Source organism: Carya illinoinensis, chromosome 1, assembly GCF_018687715.1.
Source record: "Carya illinoinensis cultivar Pawnee chromosome 1, C.illinoinensisPawnee_v1, whole genome shotgun sequence".
Taxonomy (NCBI): domain Eukaryota; kingdom Viridiplantae; phylum Streptophyta; class Magnoliopsida; order Fagales; family Juglandaceae; genus Carya; species Carya illinoinensis.
The window spans coordinates 52,303,516-52,325,293 of record NC_056752.1 but is presented as its reverse complement, the minus strand read 5'-3'; the positions used below and the strand labels follow the sequence as shown (position 1 = coordinate 52,325,293).

The 21,778-nt window shown below is 34.8% G+C and overlaps 2 protein-coding genes across 2 annotated transcripts; both read left to right on the top strand.

Moving 5' to 3' along the window:
* The first annotated feature begins 3,594 nt into the window (after positions 1–3,594).
* Positions 3,595–5,271, top strand: LOC122283915 (pseudo histidine-containing phosphotransfer protein 6-like). Its single transcript, XM_043095254.1, has 5 exons — positions 3,595–3,805; positions 4,055–4,185; positions 4,357–4,500; positions 4,701–4,773; positions 4,900–5,271. Exons 1-5 carry the CDS (start codon positions 3,737–3,739, stop codon positions 4,951–4,953), a joined length of 471 nt encoding a protein of 156 aa, XP_042951188.1. The 5' UTR covers positions 3,595–3,736; the 3' UTR covers positions 4,954–5,271.
* A 13,319-nt stretch (positions 5,272–18,590) lies between these two features.
* LOC122283883 (protein LURP-one-related 12-like) lies at positions 18,591–19,992 on the top strand. Its single transcript, XM_043095252.1, has 2 exons — positions 18,591–18,965; positions 19,381–19,992. The coding sequence occupies exons 1-2, from the start codon at positions 18,741–18,743 to the stop codon at positions 19,771–19,773; spliced, it is 618 nt and encodes a 205-aa protein (XP_042951186.1). The 5' UTR covers positions 18,591–18,740; the 3' UTR covers positions 19,774–19,992.
* Positions 19,993–21,778: the final 1,786 nt, after the last annotated feature.

The following is a 21,778-nucleotide window of genomic DNA, read 5'->3' as shown; positions in this document are numbered from 1 at the left end:
TATACCATAACAGCGATTGAGCCAAAAATAAATATTTGAGAAGATCAAGCGTGTATTATTAATTTTAACCCACTTTAATTGTGTTGCTACCGAAAATCATATATTCGCCGAAGAAGGACAAAAGACAATATTATTGAAGTGGAATTTTTTAGTTATGGATGGTCTTTTCGTTCAGGTGGGAGTGGGACAAAAGTGAAACGGACGGTACATTCCAATTGATACGAATTGAGGTCTTCGATTAATTCAACAGTAAAAGAAAACTTATACGATTCTGGAAATGTTCCTTTTTTGGGGATCATTTATGTATGTTAGCGTATTTACGCACGAGTTTCCTTGTCAATGTAACATCTTCTTTCGTACTTTTATGTTTTTATTATTTATCCGTGACAAATTATTTGAAGATTAATATTAGATATAATATCATAATGCATAAATTTTACATATTTATTGTGTTACATATAATTATTTTTATTTATTTTTTACGTATTCAACTGACATGATTTGTTAAAGTAGCTATTTTATCTTTAAAAAAATGATACAACTAATTACATTAATAGAGTGTACAAAGAATACGTAAAAATAACTTCACATAAATTTTTTGTTAAAAAAATACATGAAACTTGGGGACTATAAATATATCTAACCTTATTTGAATGGTTGGTTTCAACTCCTTTTTTTAGCTACACACGGTATGGGATATTTTAACGTTAATTTTAAATGAAATTAAGAGAGTTGGCTCTGATGTACCTAATATTAAAGAGAAAGATTGTTTGTAATTATTTTCACCAATTTTTTCTTAAGCAATCTCGATATATTATAATTAGGAAAATGCTATATTTACCAAGAGGTTGGTCCCGACACTTTTTTTATATAATGATTAAGGAAGTGTTTTTTAATGATATTGTGATTTTTTTTAAAAAAATTTATGATGATTAAAAAAATAAATGAAAAAAAAAGAAAAACAAAAAAGAGAAATGCACTTATCGGGACATTTTCTTGAGACATTCCATTGGTGGCTATAGTGCCAATCATATAATTAAGGGATACAGAAATACACGAGTAAGGGGTAAGGGAACTTCGACAAACACAATTTTCTAACCAATACAACACTATATAATAAGAAAAATAAATGACCCTAGAAACAAATAAATATTTTATGTCTTTCCTTACTAGGAGAGAGTTGCACAAAATAGCATTTTTTATACAATCCGAGATTGGGATTGTAGTTTCATGACAGTAGGCCATGGTGATTATAAATTGTGCATTTTGTTTTAAAGTAACTGTTGGAAAAGTGCACCAACTCCTCTTGACAATCCTATCGCCAAATTCGAAAACTCTTAGGTACTGTTTGGCCATAAAGAATTTTTATCTTAAATGTAAAATTGTCATCTCATAATTACAGTTTATCAAATTTTCATATAAAATATAATAAACAATTTATTTTTTTTGTAATTTTTCAAATCTTAAAATAATAATAATATTAAAATATAATATTTAATTTTAAAACTCAAAATTTTTATCTGAAAAATCTCAGTAACTAAGCATAACCTAATAATAAAAGAAGCTAGTTAAAATAATACATATTGCAACGAGATACCTTAATGATTTGTGCAATAATACATATTGCAAGTTAGCAACAAGTAGGGAGACAACGTTAATGTTCCTGGGTGACCTAATACCGTACTGATTATGTAATGAGATACTGAATGATTTGTGCAGTAATACATATTATACCTCCCACCATCCCTTTTGAGAAGTCCTATCATCATCAATTTCAAGTTGAAAAGTGTTAAACTAATGTTAGTTATAAGTTCTAAATAATTATAACTTTTATATAAATTTTTTTATAAAAATATAAATTTTATTAATAAAGAAGATTTTTTTTTTATTATTTACGTAAAGTTTAATTTTTTATAAGGATAATCGTGACTTGTCAATTTATAGCTAATACAATAATTTATTGTGCTCTATGCCATCTAAATTTGCCCATCGGCTATGCTATTTAGTGTAAATCGTACTTTTAAAAAATTTATTAATATTAAAAAAATCAATACATTAATAGTAACTTATTTAATTATTAGATTAGAAAAGAAAACTTATGTAATCATTAAATAAAAATTTTAAAAAATATATATATGAACGTTTAAATTGAGACGAACTTAGGAATGATAACATGATTATCGTTTCAAGTATCCTCCTCCACCCACACAAAAATAAAAAGACTAAAAGGCATTACCCATTTTGCCACGTGTCAAGATGACTTCATGTGTAGGTAGCATGTCACCGCCACCTCCACCCAGAGCCTTTACCGGGCGCTCTATTCCTCCCCAAACTTCAATGCAGGCTCACACCAGGCTCTGCCATAACCGTAAAAAACGAATGCAAACATTGTTCTCTGAACAAAGAGAGAGACCCAAAATAAAATAAAAATGAAGTGAAGGCAGAAAAGGTGAAGCAGAGGATGTGCTTGGCAGAGTGTAATAAAGAAAGCGAGACAGTTTTTTTTTTTTTTTAAATAATAAAAAAAAAAGTTAAAAAGGTTCTGTGCAGTTTTTGTTTTGTTTTTTTTAAAGGAATTGTTTCATATTTTCTTCTATATCAATTTAAGGTGAGGTGAAGTGACTGACAATCGCCGGTTACAGGCAGTTGTCGGGTGGGAGTGAGGGCACAACGCCGCCCCGCTCTGTCAGAAACAGACAGCACGCGAGGTGACCGGTTACGGGGACAGCAGGTAAAGACCATCCCCTTCAGCTTATTCCAGTTCGGAGAGAAGTGTGGTTTGTAGGCTGGTCCGGTAGATACCCCGCATTCACCTCGATAAGTTCCAAACTGCACGCCCTCCCCATTTTCTAATTTATTCCAACCCACTCTCAGTCTCGTGCGTGACACTCCTCTTCTTCAATCTTACAAAAACTCTACTCTTTTTTTTTTTTTTTTTTAACATCTCTTGAAACAATAATTCTACTCAGTATTTTATATGTCACATCTTATATTTATTTTAATTTTTTTCAAAACAAGTATATAATATATGAATGATAACTAAAACAATTTAATTAGTTTAATAAAAATAAAATAAAAAATATAATATATAAAATGAAATATATATATAATATTTAGTATGGGACGATGGGTAGTATAACTTATGTATGAATAAAACTCACATGCCATGCACCTTTGTTGGCACCACAAGATAAGCAAGTAATCTCCCTCCATACAGATACATTCATCTAGCGTATGTAATAATAAAAGTATTATTAAAAAAAAGGAAAATTATATTAACAGTCATATAATTTGTAAACATCGCAAATTTATTTTTTTAAAATTAAATAAATATAAGATATACGTAAAAAAAAATTTAATTTTTACTAATATAGCTAATTACTCTCTTTAAAAAAATAACAAGTATGACTGTATCACTCATAAAAAAACAAGTAAGAAGTGCCCAAAACTTTTGGTGCGTGTAAAAATAGTCTTTATGGTGACTTTTGGGAGGATTCTTTCGGGCTAGCTGTTGCAACGGTGGGGTCCAGGCCACCGCTTGCCTTTAAATAGTTGTCACGACCAGGTTGTATTCGCGCTCCTGAAGTACACAAAACCCTAAACCCCGAAGCAAGTGAAGGAAGAAAAGAAACCAAAAATCTCTCAGTAGGGGATTGAAAGCCAAGCTAGCTAGCTACTTCATTATTGTTGTTTTCGGGTTCAAGAGTGATTAGCCAAGACGGGTCTTCCTATTTGGATGCTTGGGTTGGGTGCGGATCGGTTGCGGGCCGACATGAATCGTTTGCTCGCCTTACTCTTCCACCAGGTAATCTTTCTCGTTTCTTTGATGATTTTCTTTCAGTTATTGTCGTTCCAATGCCAGTATATATCACTTGAATTCTCAAACTCTGCGGGGAAAATGATAAAAAGCAGACTGAAATCTCCATTTCTATATATTGCATACTTTTGTCAAGCAAAGAGCTACAATTTTGATTGCTTTTTCGAGTTCTATATCTATGGTACTTCGGTCGTGTATGGAAGATATATAACGGTTGCAGGTGGTTTGTTTTTGCAGGGTGTGCTGGATGAGCAATTCTTGCAGCTTCAGCAGCTTCAAGATGAGACCTCTCCGAACTTTGTCTGTGAGGTTGTTAACATCTATTTTCATGAGTCTGAGAAGCTCTTAAGAAACCTCAGAGGACTGCTGTGAGTCCTTCTCTATATCTTACACACGCACGCACCCACACTTACACAAGCAACATTTGGTTTTGCCCAAACGGGTTATGGTAAAAGGTATTTGAATTTTAACGTTTGTTTTGTTCTGATTATTATAATGGGGTTAAATTGGTTATTGCGTTTGTCTTTGTGATGCGACAGGATGGAGAGGGACTTCCCGGACTACAAGAAAATGGGAATCCATTTGAATCAGTTTATGGGTAGCAGCTCGAGCATAGGTGCCAAAAGAGTCAGAAACGTTTGCGTCGCCTTTCGCGCTGCTTCTGAACAGAACAACCGTGCCGGGTGGGTGCGCCCTTTCCTCCTCTGGACTCGTGCTTTCGCACCTTTCCCTTTCACTTTTTTGCCACCCTCTCTCTCTCCCTGTAGTGAGAGGAGTGCACGACAAAGCGTTGCTTTTTTGGATATTTACTCCTAGAGAGTAGAGAGTTAGCGCTGCAAATGCTGCTAGAGAATTTTTACAATTTGGGATTTTTTGTCTTCAGGTGTTTGAGAGCTTTGGAGCTGCTAGAGCATGAGTATTGCTACCTCAAAAACAAGTTGCACGAACTGTTCCAAGTACATCCACAACCACAAACTCCCTTTTCCTTTTCTTTTGCATTATAATCTCTCAATCTTTTCTTCATCTTACCTCCTCCATTGAATACGAAAGTCAAACGCCATGATGGTCCTTTCATGTTGCAGATTGAACAGCAACGTGTTTTGGCAGCTGGTGTGAGGTACCCAATGCAAAACTAAAAGCATGCCATAAATAACGAGGGTTATTTCAGTGCCGCCTTTCTGTTTCAGGTTCTTTGCTAAAAACCAAGCTAACCCTCTAAAACATTGTAGTACATGTGAGAGACCGGCGAAGAAATTAGAGGTGGGGGTTATCTTTCTACGGTCACCTGCTCACCCATTTCCAATACATAGAGTTGTTATCTGTTTTGGAATAATGCATGCGCGGCCGTGGCTTTGAATGCGAATGAACCCTCATTAGTTTTGCAGTACTGAATTTCTGATTCTCATGTAAATGTAAAAGTACGAAAGCCTATCAGCTTTTAGTTCCTAAGTAATAACTGCCTTTTCTCTTCGAGTTGTCACTTGCTCAGTCAGAAAAGACATATAAATATATATATTAGAGGTGTCGTTTTATCAACAATTAAATACTCAGTAGTAAGTTAAACCTGAACAAAACGGCTAAGAACTATCACTGTCGTTCTATCGGAGATGACATATCAATCAGTCATTCAAGAGTAGCTTGCCAGGGTTCCGACTCTAAAGGCTCACGGTCAAAAAGTTTACCCAATTTCAAACAGTCCCAAGTCACAGAACCTGGTCTTGCCCAGATACATATGCGGCTGATTGATTGATATACATTACTAGTAACTTTTCAAGCAGACGACCTTTCCTCTCTTCCAAGATACTACTTCTTCCCACTGACCGGTAAAATGCAACAAAGGAATTTTTTTTTTGTCTATTTTACAATACCGACGGTAGACGGTAGTAGACACAAAATTATTTTCATGCTCATTTCAAAATTATGTTTTAAGAATAGAGTTTTTTTTAAGTGATATTTATAGTTAAGAGTTTGTAAACATTACATAATTATTTTAAAATAAATTAATACAGGTTTATATAAAAAATTAATTTTTAATATATAATAAATCTCTTTTTTTAAAAAAAAAAAAATTACTGCACGACTAGGTAACATTAATATTAAACATAAAAAGATTATGCCTTTTACCTACAGTTCTCGATCCAGATAACGTCAATGGCAATGCACGATGGCTTTTGCGACAAACCCAAGTAATTATTAACTAACAGATTGCCGTAGAAAAAACCAAGTAAAACCAAAGAATGCCTTGGAAAAGGAAAAAAAAAAAAAACAAGTGACTGCTGGCCTGGCTTCGATCCTGTACATCAAAACGAGGCAAACTGTGTCCCCTTCCTCCTCACACACACACACATACATATATTCTTTAAATTGATGGTGGTTCTAATGAGTTCTAGGACCCAACTAGTAGTGAGTCTGTTCTCTTATTAGAAGATTCTTTTCGGCCTCTCACTATTTCTACTGATCTGGGAAGAATACGAACAATTTGCAATTTGCTTGTTAAACGTCATGAAACAGATAAAGACAGAGATCGAACCCACGTTTTCAGTGCAGGGAAATGGATTTCTAATTTTATTGTCTGAATTATCTTATTCGGTTGTTTGGCTTCTACATTTCCACGTACTTTATGTTTTATTTCCCATTTTGTTTTCCTGCCAAACAAAGCAAAATTACTTTGACTAAAGCCTTTTAAAAAATAAATCCACGATTTTTATTATGGGCCACTGAACCATGACTTTTATTATTGAGACTAATGTACTGATACATAATGAGCTTATTGATACTTTGTAGGGTGTGGGCTATATCCCGTGGATTTTGTCCCATTTCTTGGCCCAACTATGTAAAAAAGGCCCGTGGCCTGTGGGACTCGTATGTGCATTTTTTTTTTCAAGATTTCACTTTTTTTTTTTACTTTATATTATTTTAGATAAATTATATTTATCATTTCAAATTTGACTATTCCATTTTTGGTTCGTATTTATTTCATTATGTGGTTGACTTGTGGATTCAAAGTGTTATCCTTCAATTGTATGACTAGATTTGATAAAATCGTAACGTTTGTGTCATGAGAAAATGTATACATGTGTCATCACTCTCAGCATATGGTCCCATCACCTACCGTCCACTTTTTGGCACAACTTGAATGAATCATCCAAAACATGGTTTTCTTCGAATTGCACATCTTGTCATTAACTTTTTAAGATGCGGCAAGTTTTCGTCCATAACTTCTTTCTTTGTTTGATCCCCGGTGTAAAATATCTAGTTATAACTATAAAGGCGCATTAATATATGTATTAATTTAATATAATTAATTAAAAAATAAATTTTATTAAAAATAGTACTGATTTAAATTTTAAATATGAAAGAATCAGTATTAGTGCACATATAATACGTGACTTTATTTGTACGTGACAAAACTCATCTAAAAAAATATCGGTGTTTCTTTACAATCATACCAATTACAGTTTGTTACTCTAAATGATTTTTATTTAATTAATCAATCTATAAAGTTAATTAAAATATACGTCAATTAATGTAAGATAAAGGCCAAATTGTACATGTTTCTATCTTCAATTTTTATTCATATTGGAGGGGATAAAATACCACAAGCTTATAATGGATCTCCAACTCAGCCTAATGTATAGAGTCTCATCTGGAGGAAAGAAAGAGAAAATGAATGAGGTGACAAAATGCTAATGAAAGAAAAGTTGTTCGAAACAAAAGAGAATATGTGACATAAATGAGAGGAGATGTAATGTAAAGAAGAAAATAGACATAGGATAAAGGAAAAAGACTAGACCACTTCACGGGGGCATCTTCCGGATGATTTTTCAATCTAGACTTCAACTTTCTCGGGGGGTGCTTCTTCAACCTCACGATTGGAGCACCAACGATAAGGTCACCATCAGAAAATAGATCTCTGATCTCCATTATATAGTGAGGATAAGAGACTATGAGAGACTGTAAATTACATCAAACTGTATAAATTTATGTGTCTCACTATCTTTATTTTCCATGCATTCATTTCTATTCACTGCCATGGATGGGGCACCATATAGCCGCACCTAAACACTAGCGTGGGCTCCAAATCACAATAATTGAGGTTCGAACTGTCTCAACTGGCCGGGGATGACTCTTTCGCCCTTTTCGACTTATTGCGTTATTTTTAGGTGTGAACAATTGGCATTGTCTATAGGATCTGATTTACTTTCTACATCGGAAGTGGGAAAATGACGATTTTCTGGGAAGCTAAATAATCATCAAACAAGCAGATTAAATTCTTCCAAATAAGTATTATCGGCCTTTCAAATTTTTATTTTTATTAACAACACTATTGTAAACAAAAGGGTGAGTGAAAATTTTCTCACTGAGGCATAATCCGACTTACTCGCCACCTAAGTTACAAATACTCAACGCACTTTGGGAGCACTAGGCAAAAAGAGGGGGGAGTACTGTTCACTTAAATGCACTCTACGCACAAACAGTGCACCATGGGTGCACATTGTTGTGGTGCACCCAGAGGCTCACGGTGACCCCCTGCTAGCCTGATTGACCCGCTAGCAATCACCACTTGAATCGTTGGTAGTTTCTGGCTCTACCACGGTGGCCCTCGTCCGGCAGGGCCATGAACAGTGCACCCCTTGTGCACCTTGCATTGCACGTGACCAAAACTACTCGACCCACCCATGGCGTGACAAGGGGAGAGTGCCGGCTGCCATCATGTGGCTGCCTGCATTGTCTGTCCTCTCTTGAGTGGTCTAGACCACCGAAGCTGGCCAACAGTGGCCCATGTCCTTGCACGACTTGAACACGTAACGTGCTCATAGCAAACTGTTGTGATTTCCCCTGTCCCCACCGATGGTCACCATTGAGACTGTTGGTGTCTTTTGCCGGCTCAAAGGTGGTCCCTGCCAATTATGGTGGACACGAGGTGGCCTACAGCCCCGCATCTAGTGCATGTAAACTGATGAAAAGCTCATGGCGAATTGGCGTGAGCCCCTTGTCCCATTGGCAATCACAATTTAGCTGTTGGTGATTTCTACCGCTACTACAGTGACCTTCGTCCACAGGGGCAACATGCTTTGTGTGCTGGGGATACGCATGCAAGGTGATCACTTCACTGGCTGCCTACGGACTCTAAGGTCCTCCAACGGCCACCACCCCGTCGGCATAGTGTTCCTCAACCATAGAAAATGCCGATGGGAAACCTCCCTACTCGTCACGCCTCCACACCCATGGGATGAGTGACACAGCCTCACCTGCTCAACCACATTGTGGCAAGCACACCCTCCTCGGCCAAGTTACATTGCATCACACTTCTTGGTCACAACTTAAACTCCTCGATAGCTGTGAGTTCCTCGCCAACCTTTCACGGACTCAACTACATGCTCGGTTACAAACTCGTTCGGGCCACGCAATTACCCATCTTGACCACATGTATGCAGTGGGCAGTCACACGTCTTAGCCTCCAATGTCTCAGCCTCCAATGTCTTGCCCAAAGCATCTCACCTATTTCTCCGACCACAACTCCATAGCGATGGACCCGGATATGAACACCCTTAGCATAAATGTTGAGACTATCTGCCCAATAAATTACATGGCCAAGAGGGATGCAGTGATGGTCACACGTCCTAAGCAACGGTCAACCCAAGTGATCAAAGCTGCACAATGTATGCCGGACAAACTAAAAACAAAAGAGAAAAGAGAAAAGAAAAGAAATAAGAAAAGAAAAGAAGGAAGGAGAGAAGAAGAGCGAGGAAGAGAAGAGAAAACAACCTACAGTAGGCAATTTTAGTAAAAGAATAATTGGCTACAATTACTGAAACACCTCGGTTTGTCTCTTTCTAAATTTTATGTGAATTTTATTTTTACTGACATAATTGATTCTTGTGGTGTGAAACACCGACTACAAAACTAAGGTTGGGTACCACTCGGATGTCTTAATATGTTTCCACTAAAAGAAACTTTTTGGTGTTAACATGTATGTGGACACCTCGGACTTTCGTTATCGCCGAAACATGACTGCTCATAGGCCTTTGTGGCACGCCTCAAACCTCGCTACACTCTAACGGGATCATTTAGTTGTACAAATTTCACAGTTGTGATTGAAAATTATCTACGCTATTCATTTTGGCTTTTGTAGTATAGTCAAGCTGTGACGCCCCCAAATTCCGTTTGGGATTGGACGGACATTTGAAGCGTCGAGACATGCAACACAAGGTTACCTGCCCCCGTTCATGACATATAAGATGCAATAATCCTAACATGCATCTAACATTATGTAATATTCGCAGCGGATAATTTTTTTTTTTTAGCAATACTATGCACCAAATTAAAATATCCCAAATACTTAAAACATACTTCATATATAAAGATACATTGAATAACTAAGATCACAGAACTATTCCAAAATAGTTATGATCTAAAAGTACTGGAGATGCAACTCCATCGTACAAGTAGTAATTTAACTACTATATTAACCTTAACGACGCACCGTCGTTCAGTCGACTGTACCTAGTTGGTCAGCTCCTGATCTTCCTTCAGGTCCTGTAACAAGATCTACCATTCGGGGGGAATGGTAGTTGGGACTACCACAGTGAGATTTGATTACAAATCTCAGCAAGTTAACAAAAAACTTCCATACAGACTAATGATGCATGGATGACAGTAAAAGCATAAATGCATAATCAAATTCATAAGTAATTAAAGCATAACTTAGTGTACAACATAGCATAATTGACATAGCTTAAATTGAATCATGAAGTGAACTTGACTTAGCATGAACTTGCTCTGAAACTTGAATTAACATGAAAAATACATACTCCACAGTTGTTGTGGCCCCATGTATTCTACGTGTAAATACATACTCCACAGTTGTTGTGGCCCCATGTATTCTTCACAAACTTGACTTAACATTAAAAATACATACTCCACAGTTGTTGTGGCCCCATGTATTCTACACAAACTTGACTTAACATGAAAAATACATACTCCACAGTTGTTGTGGCCCCATGTATTTTACGCATCACATTTGTAGTTAAATACATACTCCACAGTTGTTGTGGCCCCATGTATTCTACACAACTTGACTTAACATTTAAAAATACATACTCCACAATTGTTGTGGCCCCATGTATTCTACACAAACTTGACTTAACATGAAAAATACATACTCCACAGTTGTTGTGGCCCCATGTATTTTACGCATCACATTTGTAGTTAAATACATACTCCACAGTTGTTGTGGCCCCATGTATTCTACACATCATAATGTACTCAAGATGAAATGTGACTGGAATACGAAAGGACTGAAGTCCTGACGTAACATAACGTGACTTGAACATAACTTAGAATACATGACCAACTTGAGATAGAAACATTTCGTAACATGGCATAACATATAATAGACAACATATTTAACATGACATACTTGCAACAGAGAATATTACATGACTTAACTTACATGTAATAGATGACATACTTAGCATGACGTACTTGTAATGTACAGTAATACATAACAGAATACATTATGTAACAGATAAAAATTGATGACAGAATAAATTTTGTATAATAGACAATTACATGATAACTTGACATGGCATGACACATATGATAACATACATACATACACTGTAGTTCTTTTACTTAGCACACATACACAGTAGACTGCTAGTAAGTTAAAAGCTAACTTACCTCGATCTCCGCGTTTCTTATAAAACTTCAAGTGCGATCACGAGGAACTGTAATTAGTGATTCTAAAAGTTAGAACTAAATCACTAATAATTTGAAATATGGAAAATACTAACTTAAAGAGTAAAATTTTCATTTTACTCTCTACATGTGGGAAAATGACCGTTTTACCCATAACTTAAGGATTTTGCATACTAACTCCAAAAGTTTCCAAAATTTACATTCCTCATGTAAATCTTGTCCTAAACTTAAATATCAACTCAGAAAAATTTAAAACAAAACACAACTATGAAGAACACACTATGGTCGAAACATCCACAGGTCATTTCCCTTTATTTTTGTTGCAATTCCTTCCAACTTCAAAACTCATGCTTAAACCAAAATTTTACAACAAACATCTTCCAATCCTAAGTTCAAAACTATACTTAAAACATCCATTTAGAAAAAGCTAATAATCAACACCAAACTTTTTTGTAAAAAGATCCAAGCACTTGAATCACAAGTTTTGACCTTAAATCAAAACATCTCCAAGAATTTCAAAAATCAAATCTTACTTCTAACATATTCATAATATCATCCTAACATCAACCATGCTTTTAAATCATCAAACTAAAGTCACCAAAATCACAAAATAATATTTGGAGTTTTTGGTTTTACACTTAGTCCAAAAACAGAAACTTTTTCCTCAACTAGTTTTGATAAATCTCTTGATCTATGACTTATAAATATATGATCTTCAAACCAAACCATTACATGGTTTAAAAAGATGTCCTAAAACATATACAAGCTTCTAATTCAAGATCACATGGTTAGAAATTAACCAAAACATTAATTTAGCCAAGAATATCCACACTTTGGCTTATCTAAATATCTCTTTGCATAAAATTTCATATCTTTAAAACTAACATCAAATATCTTCAAAATAATAATATAACATGTATATAAGATGTTTAGGATCCTCCAATAAAATTATCAAAGTCATTAGAATAGGTTTAGACCACCAAAGAGTTAAACTTTCTCAAAACAGAAACTGTTTTTCCTCTTCCAGTTTCTAAGTTTCTAAATCTAAGAAAATCTTTCATCAAAACCTTTAATCATGCAAAAATCCTCAACCAATAGTCATATATACATGTTAACAATACTCCATAAAAATTTCGGACCAATATCTATCCATTAGCTTGGTCAAAAACTCCAAACTATAACATACTCTCCAGATTCACGCCCAGAATGACCTTTCTATGGTTAAAAATACTTTTGACCGACCAAATGACCATGTAATGATACGAAAAATACATCTACGGAAACTAGACTCAAAGAGGAACAACTTATATGAAGGAGACTTTATGATAAAACACTTACAAAAGCTTCGAAATGGGTGTGCAAAAGAACTCCTAAAAGCTGTCCGAGAGAGAGTGTTTGGTATTCTTTCAATGGAAAGCATAAATGAAGTAATTTCGTGGGGAGGGATGGCTGGAGATATTTGTGGATAAGATATGGAAGAGATGAGGCTGGACTTGAGAGTTGAGTGTAGTTTTCTCCTACCCAAAAAAAATCTATAAATGATTATCTTATAATATTCTATCCAATAATATCTAAAAAAAACATCAACTTAAGATATTTTTATCTAATAATATCTATCAACTCAAAATATTTTTACTCAATAATATTCACGAAATTTACCTCAAGATATTTATTTTTATCCAATAATATCTACAGTTTTGAACAGACGTTTTGTCCGAAAATATGAAAAAATTTTATTGCGCCATAAGACTTTAAATAATCCTCCGAGTCTAATGGCACAAACCATAATACATTTTGACACTTCTAACTATCTCCAATAATCAAAAACACACTTCTGATACCATAGTAAATAATAACACTAACTATGTAATTAGACAAAAACCTATATGATTAATGGATTCGTGAAAACTTATGGGGTTTTCACGAGGTTCTTAAAGTTAATAGAAATTTCACAATTAAATTTCTAGCGGGCTGTTACACAAGTAGTCTGACTGCTTTACTTCCCTCACACCTCCATGTCAACAAGGCAGGTTCAGTTTGACACTCTATTCGACATTACTCCCGAGATGACATTTCCACCAGCAAGCGCTGAGTGTCTATACTCGTGCCATAACTGTTGCCAGTTGATTACCTTCGAGAAAGAGCCTTTAGAGTTAACATGACTCCAAGCTCACCACTGCCTTGCATGGGTCACCGTCGAGAACAAGTTAACGGGTTCATCAATCGCCTAAGTTGGGCCTAAGGAGTTGATGAGTTCCTTGACCACTTTGCATGGGATGCTACAAACGAAAACTAACGCTGTCAGCAAAAGGGAAACATTAATAACAATTCACATCGCAAGAGAAAAATTCACCAACACCTTTGAAAACCAAAGCATCTGATGAATATATGTTTTTTTGACAACAATAGAAATTCTTACAAACGAATTGATTGACTACATATCTTCCCTATGAGCGTCAATAGGTGAGTTCAGTCTTACGAATTGCTCATCCTTCGTCACAACGAGGTGAGTCGAGTCTTATGAACTACTCGACCTCCATCACGGCAAAGAGGCAAGTCCAATTTTACAAATTGCTCGACCTCTATCACGCCAAAGAGGCGGGTCTAGTTTTTCAGCTACCCAACTTATCAAAACTTTCCCAATGAGTCTACAGAAAAGAAAGATCAGGGACCACCGATCCTCTCAAGCGCCCGAATAGGCGGGCAAGTCGCCTTAACTACCCGACCACCCTTGCGTGTATAAAATTTGAGCTCTGCGTTTGCACCTTATGCGATCGAGTACATCTCCCACCAGATCCAAGCTCCGCACTCGCATGTTATGCAGTCAAGCCCATCTCCTGCCAAATTCGAGCTTCGTGGTTGCACTTGACGCAGTCGAGCAAATCCCGCCCAGTCTCATGCTTGGAAATCTTTATTGCTTTCTACAAGTGAAATAGAAAACCAGGGACCCACTCCCAAAATTTATTTTTCTACAAATTTCTATGGAGTATTTCTGTTTCATATTTTATCTTGAAGATTCTCAAAGCCTTCTTTCGGAGAGAATTAACCTTAAAAATTGCAGGCAACTGGAAGGGTTAAAATATCCCAAGCTAATAATGAGCCTTCAAGCCCAATCCAAGATGGGGTGTCTCATTAGGAGGGAAGAAAGAGTGAATGAATGAGAGGACAAAAGACTGAGAAAAGAAAATGTATAAGAGGGAAAGATGAAATGTGACATAAAGGAAATAAGATGTGACGTAAAGAAGACAATGGGTAGAGGATAAAAAGATTAGACCACTTCACAAGGGTGTCTTCTAGACGATTTTGGATCTAGAATTCAACTTTCCTGGCCACCATCACAAGATAGACCTTCGATCTCTATCATATAGTGAGAATAAGAGATTATGAGAAATTATAAATCTATATTTTTCTTTTTTTTTTCTTTACTTTTATTTTCATGGATGTATGCACGGATCTAAATAGTTGCACCATACCATTTTCGGAAGTTTCAAATTACACCTATTGAGGCCCAAACTACTTAATGGGCTAGAAATGACTTTCTTTTATTTCGACCTGTTACACTATTTTTAGATGTTACCACATATAATAATATAATATGGAAGTAAATGTCTCGTGCACAGAAGTTGGGCGGGCTATACATGATGAAAAGATCGATGTTCAGCATGTGCAAACAAACCTTGGTACATTTTTCCACTAACATGGCCACAAGAGTCAACGACGTTTTCGAATGTTAAGACACGTAGAAAGTGCCAAGAACAAGGAAAATGGGGCCGACGTAATTAAACAGCCAATTAGAGACCAGAAATGATTTGTGCAGTCGGGAAATGCAGTCGGCTTGCAGTCGGCTGTAAAAAAAAAATTAATACGGGACCTACATGAAAAAAAAAAAATTATTTTTATAACTTTTTATAATTCATGTAGGTCCCCCTGAATATAAAATAATTTTTTTATAATTTTTTTTTATTCATTCCGTACAGCCGACTGCACGCTGACTGTATTTCCCGACTGTACGTAGCAAAGCCCCATTAGAGACAGTAAACGGATGCGAAAAAGTCTTACATACAGCTCACCCGATCTTACTGCTCCACTTTGGAGCGCTCTCGATCGGAGAGGAAAACGTAAAGATAGTGTGGCGGTGGTCGACCACGGGTTTGACACTTCTGTTCCATTATAGCTAGCTTTCACCTATTCGTATCCATCCCATCAAGATCTCTCTTGTCTTCTCTTTGCATTGCAATGCAAGTTAATGGGACCAGGCAGCCACTTTCGTACCATTAGAGCATTTCCAACGGGTACCGCGTAGGTACATTTTTCCTATAATTTAAAAAAAAGTTTAAAAATTTGATCAAAATCATTATTATATTTAAATCTTTATTTTAAGAAAAGTATTTAAGATATACAGTAATTTTTCATATTATGAAAAAAGTATTTAGGAAACTACTATTTATATTTAAATGATTTTTGATTAATATTTTATTTTTATCATCTATACTTTCTATCATACTCATTAATTTCTAATTATCTACCTTTTTTATCATACTAATATTTGTTATAGTTTTAAATAATAATTTTAAAAATAATTTAAATAATTACGAAAATATAAAAAAATAATTTTAAAAATATCATCATATCCAAAAAATAATAATTTATATTTTTGTTTAAAGTATTTAGTAGAGTAATAGTTCAAAACATAAAAAAAATATTGAATAATTAAATTTGTAAATAAAATTGAGAGAAAAAAATAATAAAGAAAGAATAGAGGAATAAGAATACAGAAAATATAAAAAATAAGATGTATGAAATTTTTTAGAAATGAATAAAATTTTAAAAAAGAAAATTTAGGAAATATTAATTTTAACTAAATTATAAGAAATTAATATGAAGGCTGTTAATGCATCTTTCAATGTGTCAAATTAGACTCAGGTGCGCGAGACAATATTTCAAACGCGTGGTGTACACTCACGATAATAATTTCTGATTTATAATTTGTGCGAATTAGCTCGTAACTTTTCGTCGTATTGAAATTTAACGTTTAGCATCGATTTAAATAAACGTACGTGAGGACTATAAATGTAAAAAGCAATGATATTTGCAGTGGTAATATATGTAAATTTCGTGCATTTAAAAAAAAAATATGAATATATAAATATAAAATTTATATAAAAAAATTATTTTTTAAAAATGCTAGATTTATACACCATTTAAAATAGTACCTAACATTACATAAAGTGAGCGTTTACTTCTTAATGGGATTTTTATTATTTGTTTTTTAAAGCAAACGTGTTTAAAGTAAAGTACGTGTTAGTGATTAAAAAAACGTGGAACAACGAGCGTACCATTTTAGGAATGTCTTCAACTCCTAGTCTCTGCCTTCCTCTTCTACGAAACTTGCCTTCAAAAAAATAAAAAATAAAAAGAGTCGTCGGAGAGAGGTTTCAATGTGATGCCAATGGGTTGTCATAAGCAAAGATGATCTACACTGTACAGTGTGACTCCCTGTTTAAAATACTGTTCTTGTGAGAGGGACCGTACAGATTTCGTGCACAGTGCAAGTGCTTTTGTTAGAAGATGCAGGAAATAGTCAGGCTGGCTGCCTATAAATGTCGTGTTGAGTTTAGTTGAACTCAATTATTTATAAATATTAGTGAGTTGAAATTATGTAATTAATTTTATAAAATTTATTTAAATATATTTATATATATTTAGGTATTAGGATAAGTTTAATATTATTTATAAAAAATTAAAAAAATTATGAATTTTATATATAAAGAGATATTGTGTTAAAAAAAATTGTAGATTTTATGTGTAAATAAGTTTTAAATTGAAATAAATTTAATAATTTAAAAATTATATATTTAAATATTAGACTTAATTTAAAATTAGATCAAACTAAATTGATTTAATACAATTCAACAACCAAATTAACCCTCGGTTTTTCCTCTACATTTTACATCCTAAGAAACCTCCTCATTTTATCTCCCATATTTTTTGAAAGGAAGAAGCTCAATTCATTGTCATTCGCCAACATTGTTATTCCCACGTGGCAGGAGTATCAACATAAAATAAAAAAAGAGTATCATTAGACACAAGCTTTAAATAGAAATGTTTCATATCCATTATTTGTAAAAAAAATGAATCCTAATAATAAATAAAAGTTTTTTTATACTTTTTTTAAGTGTAGTAACTGTAGTTTACTTTTTTATAAAAGACTTGTATGAGATTTGTTTATTTTTTTTTTATAAAAACCAGTACTCTCCAACAATAGATAAAAAGCGCACTGGTATAAAGTAATTTTATATACAATTTTAAAATGTGCAAGTACTGATCAATCGCTTTGATAGAGTGGGTTTACAATTAAAAAATTATTATTATTTTTCATGTGAATTTCTTATTTATTTACATTTTTTAATATGATTATACGACGCTTTTACATTCATGACTGCAACTATTATTTCTCATTAATTAATTTAAACGAAGATGATAAATTTTGGATTAAAAATTATGATAAAATACTTTAAACAAAGTAATACCATATATAAATTTAAAGCGTACAAGTTTTGTTTAGGCCTTTTCTAAAAAAGAGATTCATATTCTAAAAAGATAGTTGAAAAATATTTTATTTACAAATAAATTATATAGAAATAAATTCACAAATTAACGTAACTGAATATAGTATGTCAAGTTATAAAATAGATTATCTAATAAATTATATAAAATTATGTTAATTTATAAATTTATTTTTATATAATTTTTTTGTGTTTGTAAAATTCTTTTTATACATTTTTATTGTGATTTCTACTTTTTAAAAAATGTGTATATTTAACTCTTTTTGTGTTCCAATAATACGTTGATCCGAGTTGCCAGTAGCGAGGCAAAGCAGTGTTAGCAAAAGTAACCGAGTTGAATGTATTCGAGTCACACCATATGCATATATATCTCGCTGATAAGAATCATGGCATTCCGTGTGGCCCATATCCATCAAGAGGCTCGAACGCACGAATCACGTTCCACTTGTAGAACGCACTGAACCACGTTCCACGTGTCGAAATACTGAATCCCGAGTCCTCCTTCTCTCTCTTCCCGGCAATAAATATCTGTCCCCCAACATTTACATTTCCACGACTGTCGAATTCACAGATACCTCGAGCCCCCCAAACAGGGAAACTGTACCGTTGTTGTGCTTAAAAAATTCTCGGGAAATTTTTAGAGGAAGCCGGAAATGAAAGAAGGTCTAGTTGTGGATGCTGGGTTTGTGTATAAGCAAGAGACCCAGCTCACTGTTCTAAAGACCTCTCTCTTCTTTGCCAATGATGGGTTCACTGTGTATGATCCCCAAGGCGTGTTGGTCTTCAGAGTCGACTCGTACGGACCCGATACCCGTGACAAGGGTGAAATCGTTCTCATGGACGCTAACGGAAGGTGCCTCCTCACTGTCAGGCGAAAGGTAATGAAGCTTTTTTTATTTTTTTATTTTTTCCTTCCTTTTCTTCTTTCATATTACGGACAAAGTCAGATATATAATTTTCTGGAAAGAAAAAAAATCCCCAGTTTGTTTCTGATTGATTTTCATTAAACGGGTACGGTCGGATTTGAATCCTCTCTGCTACGAGGGACTGGTAGATTATTAATATGGGCAATTCTGAGTCAAGTCGAGGAGTCGTGTTTAATGTGATTTACTGAACATGAGGTTAGCCTAGATGGGTTTTCTTTATCCTTTAATGGGTACCGATTCGATTTGAGTTAACTGAATGTGCTACTCATGACTCGTTCGCCTGAACAGTACCGAGTGTTTACGTTTTACTCTGCTTAACTCGTTGATTCTGAAAAACTTAACCCCAAGGACTTTATTGTTGAAACAGAGGCCGAGTCTGCACAACCGGTGGGAGGGCTTCAAGGGGGAGAGAAGGGAGGGCCAGAAACCGATCTTTAGCTTGCGGAGGTCATCGATCATCGGGCGTTCGAGCGTGAACGTGGAGGTGTACGAAAACCCGGGGGAGGAGTACCAGATCGATGGGAACTTTCGACAGCGCTGCTGCACGATCTGCAATGCCGATAAGGAATCGGTGGCTGAGATCAGACGCAAAGTAGATGCTTCCACTAATGTGGTGCTTGGCAAGGACGTTTTCTCCCTATCCATCAAGCCTGGCTTCGATGGGGCTTTTGCCATGGGGTTGGTTCTTGTTCTGGATCAGATATACGGCGATGATGCTGTTGCTGAGAGTGTTCAGGTGGAGCCGATCACAGAGGATTAGTAGTACTAATTTTTTTTTTTTTTTTTTAGTATCTAATGTTTGGACTATCATGTTGTTTAATAGGTAACTTCTTGTCTTGGCACAAGATCTTTATTAATGTAATCTAACTTAATATCTCGAATTTAAAAAGATCCGAGATTACTCGAAATATCATGTGGAGTTGGCTCTGGCATTTCCCAGCCAATATGGAAACATATAAAAAACTCTTTTTTATTCTCAGCACCAAGTTGATCGCATATTTTAAGGTGCATGCCCTAGTGCACATATTTAACTAGAAAAAAATGCCAAAGTCTTATCTTTGGAGCACGGAAGAAAATATACCAGTTTTCATGGTTGTGCTTGTTTTGTCCAGATTTTGGAAAGATATATAGAGTAGCGTAACAAGTTGGTGATGCAAAGACACACAACTTCAATGAGTCTCGAATTTCAAAACTGCAGCCACACAACACGCCAAGAAGTTCCTAAAACCAATTATTTTTTCTTTCTTTATCTACGGATTGGAATTCTCAATTTGAACGTCTTCGATCGGTCGATGGCTTAGACGAGTTGCAACCTGGACCGTATACATAAAGACAAGAAGCAATTTTTGAAATTGGCCTCCGATTAATTAATGCAACCTACATATGCATCGGAAAATACTTTTCTTGGGTGTCATTATCGTCATATATAAACCACCAATTTGCTTTCCCTTTAGCACTAAGGTCAACTTAAAACTTGTGCAAGTAGGAAACGGACAGGATGCATATCGATCTAGATCAAGTTGAATTTATCTTCGGAGAATGTTCGTTTACTAAATATATTGAACATGTATATACATACATACATACATATATATATTTATATTACATGGTAAAAATTTGTGTAGCGCTAGCTCATGGTTTGGTTGTCCATGCATGGACCACAAGCTCGGTGCCTACCTAAAGACTGATTCGAAAACCTCTGGTGAAAATTGTGGGAACTGGTAGAGAGTCACACCAGCTGCAGTGCATTTGAATATTTGAGGAAATCCAACAACTTTTCTCATGTTTAAATTGTAGTGATGTCTGCCCTAATGACAATATTGATCATTCTGGCCGGTCTCTTGATTGTGAGATTCTGACTAATTTGAGAGTACTCAATTTTCCCATCTTTCATTTGTATTTGTTATGGAAAAAAAAAAAAAAATTTGCAATCATGTGTTGCACGAGCACCGCATATTCTTATTGAAAAAATATGAACAAATATGAGACTTACATGAAAAAATTAATTTTTCAATAATAGACTCAACTATTTTTTAAAAGAAATGCGTGTACCAGTATGCAGTATTTATACAACCCATGATTATATCTAACGATAGTCGGGAGAAAAAAGTCAGGCTTCTTCCGATTTTAGAATTTATTTCATCGTAGTGGAAGGATATATGGTTATGGGGGAAAGGCAACTTTCGTGCACCTAATTAATTTCGTTTAGAATTTCTAAAAGCTTTAGGCATTGCATCAGTCCTTTTCATCCAAGAATATGGATCTCCATTCCATGAGACTTATGTGGAACTTTACCTCCTAAATAACCAGAAGTAACACCTACTGTTGATTCGTTGAAGCATGAAATATTCTAAAAAAAAAAAGCTTACTTTCCATCCTGAAATTTTCATCCACCCAACATGGAATTCTTCAACACATCTCTCGTGCACGTCCAGCTCATATATACTAAATTAAATTGGTATTATCAATATCATATATAGTTTTTCTAAGAATATTGCTCATTTCCGTTGTAAATTGTATTAATGGATAGGAAAAATGCTAGAATGCACGAATGGGAGGAGGCACGAAACCATGTCAGTAGTCTGAAAACTCCATTTTACCCTTGCATAAAAGAGTCCCTTTGCACACTTAAGTAAAAGCTAGGAAAGATGGTGGAAAGCTTTTGTCTCCAACTACCTATTGTTGATAATAATGCAGTTTATAATTTTCTTGATTTATCTTCTGAGCGATTCCTGACCATGGCTGCTGCTCTGCATTTTTTTCCC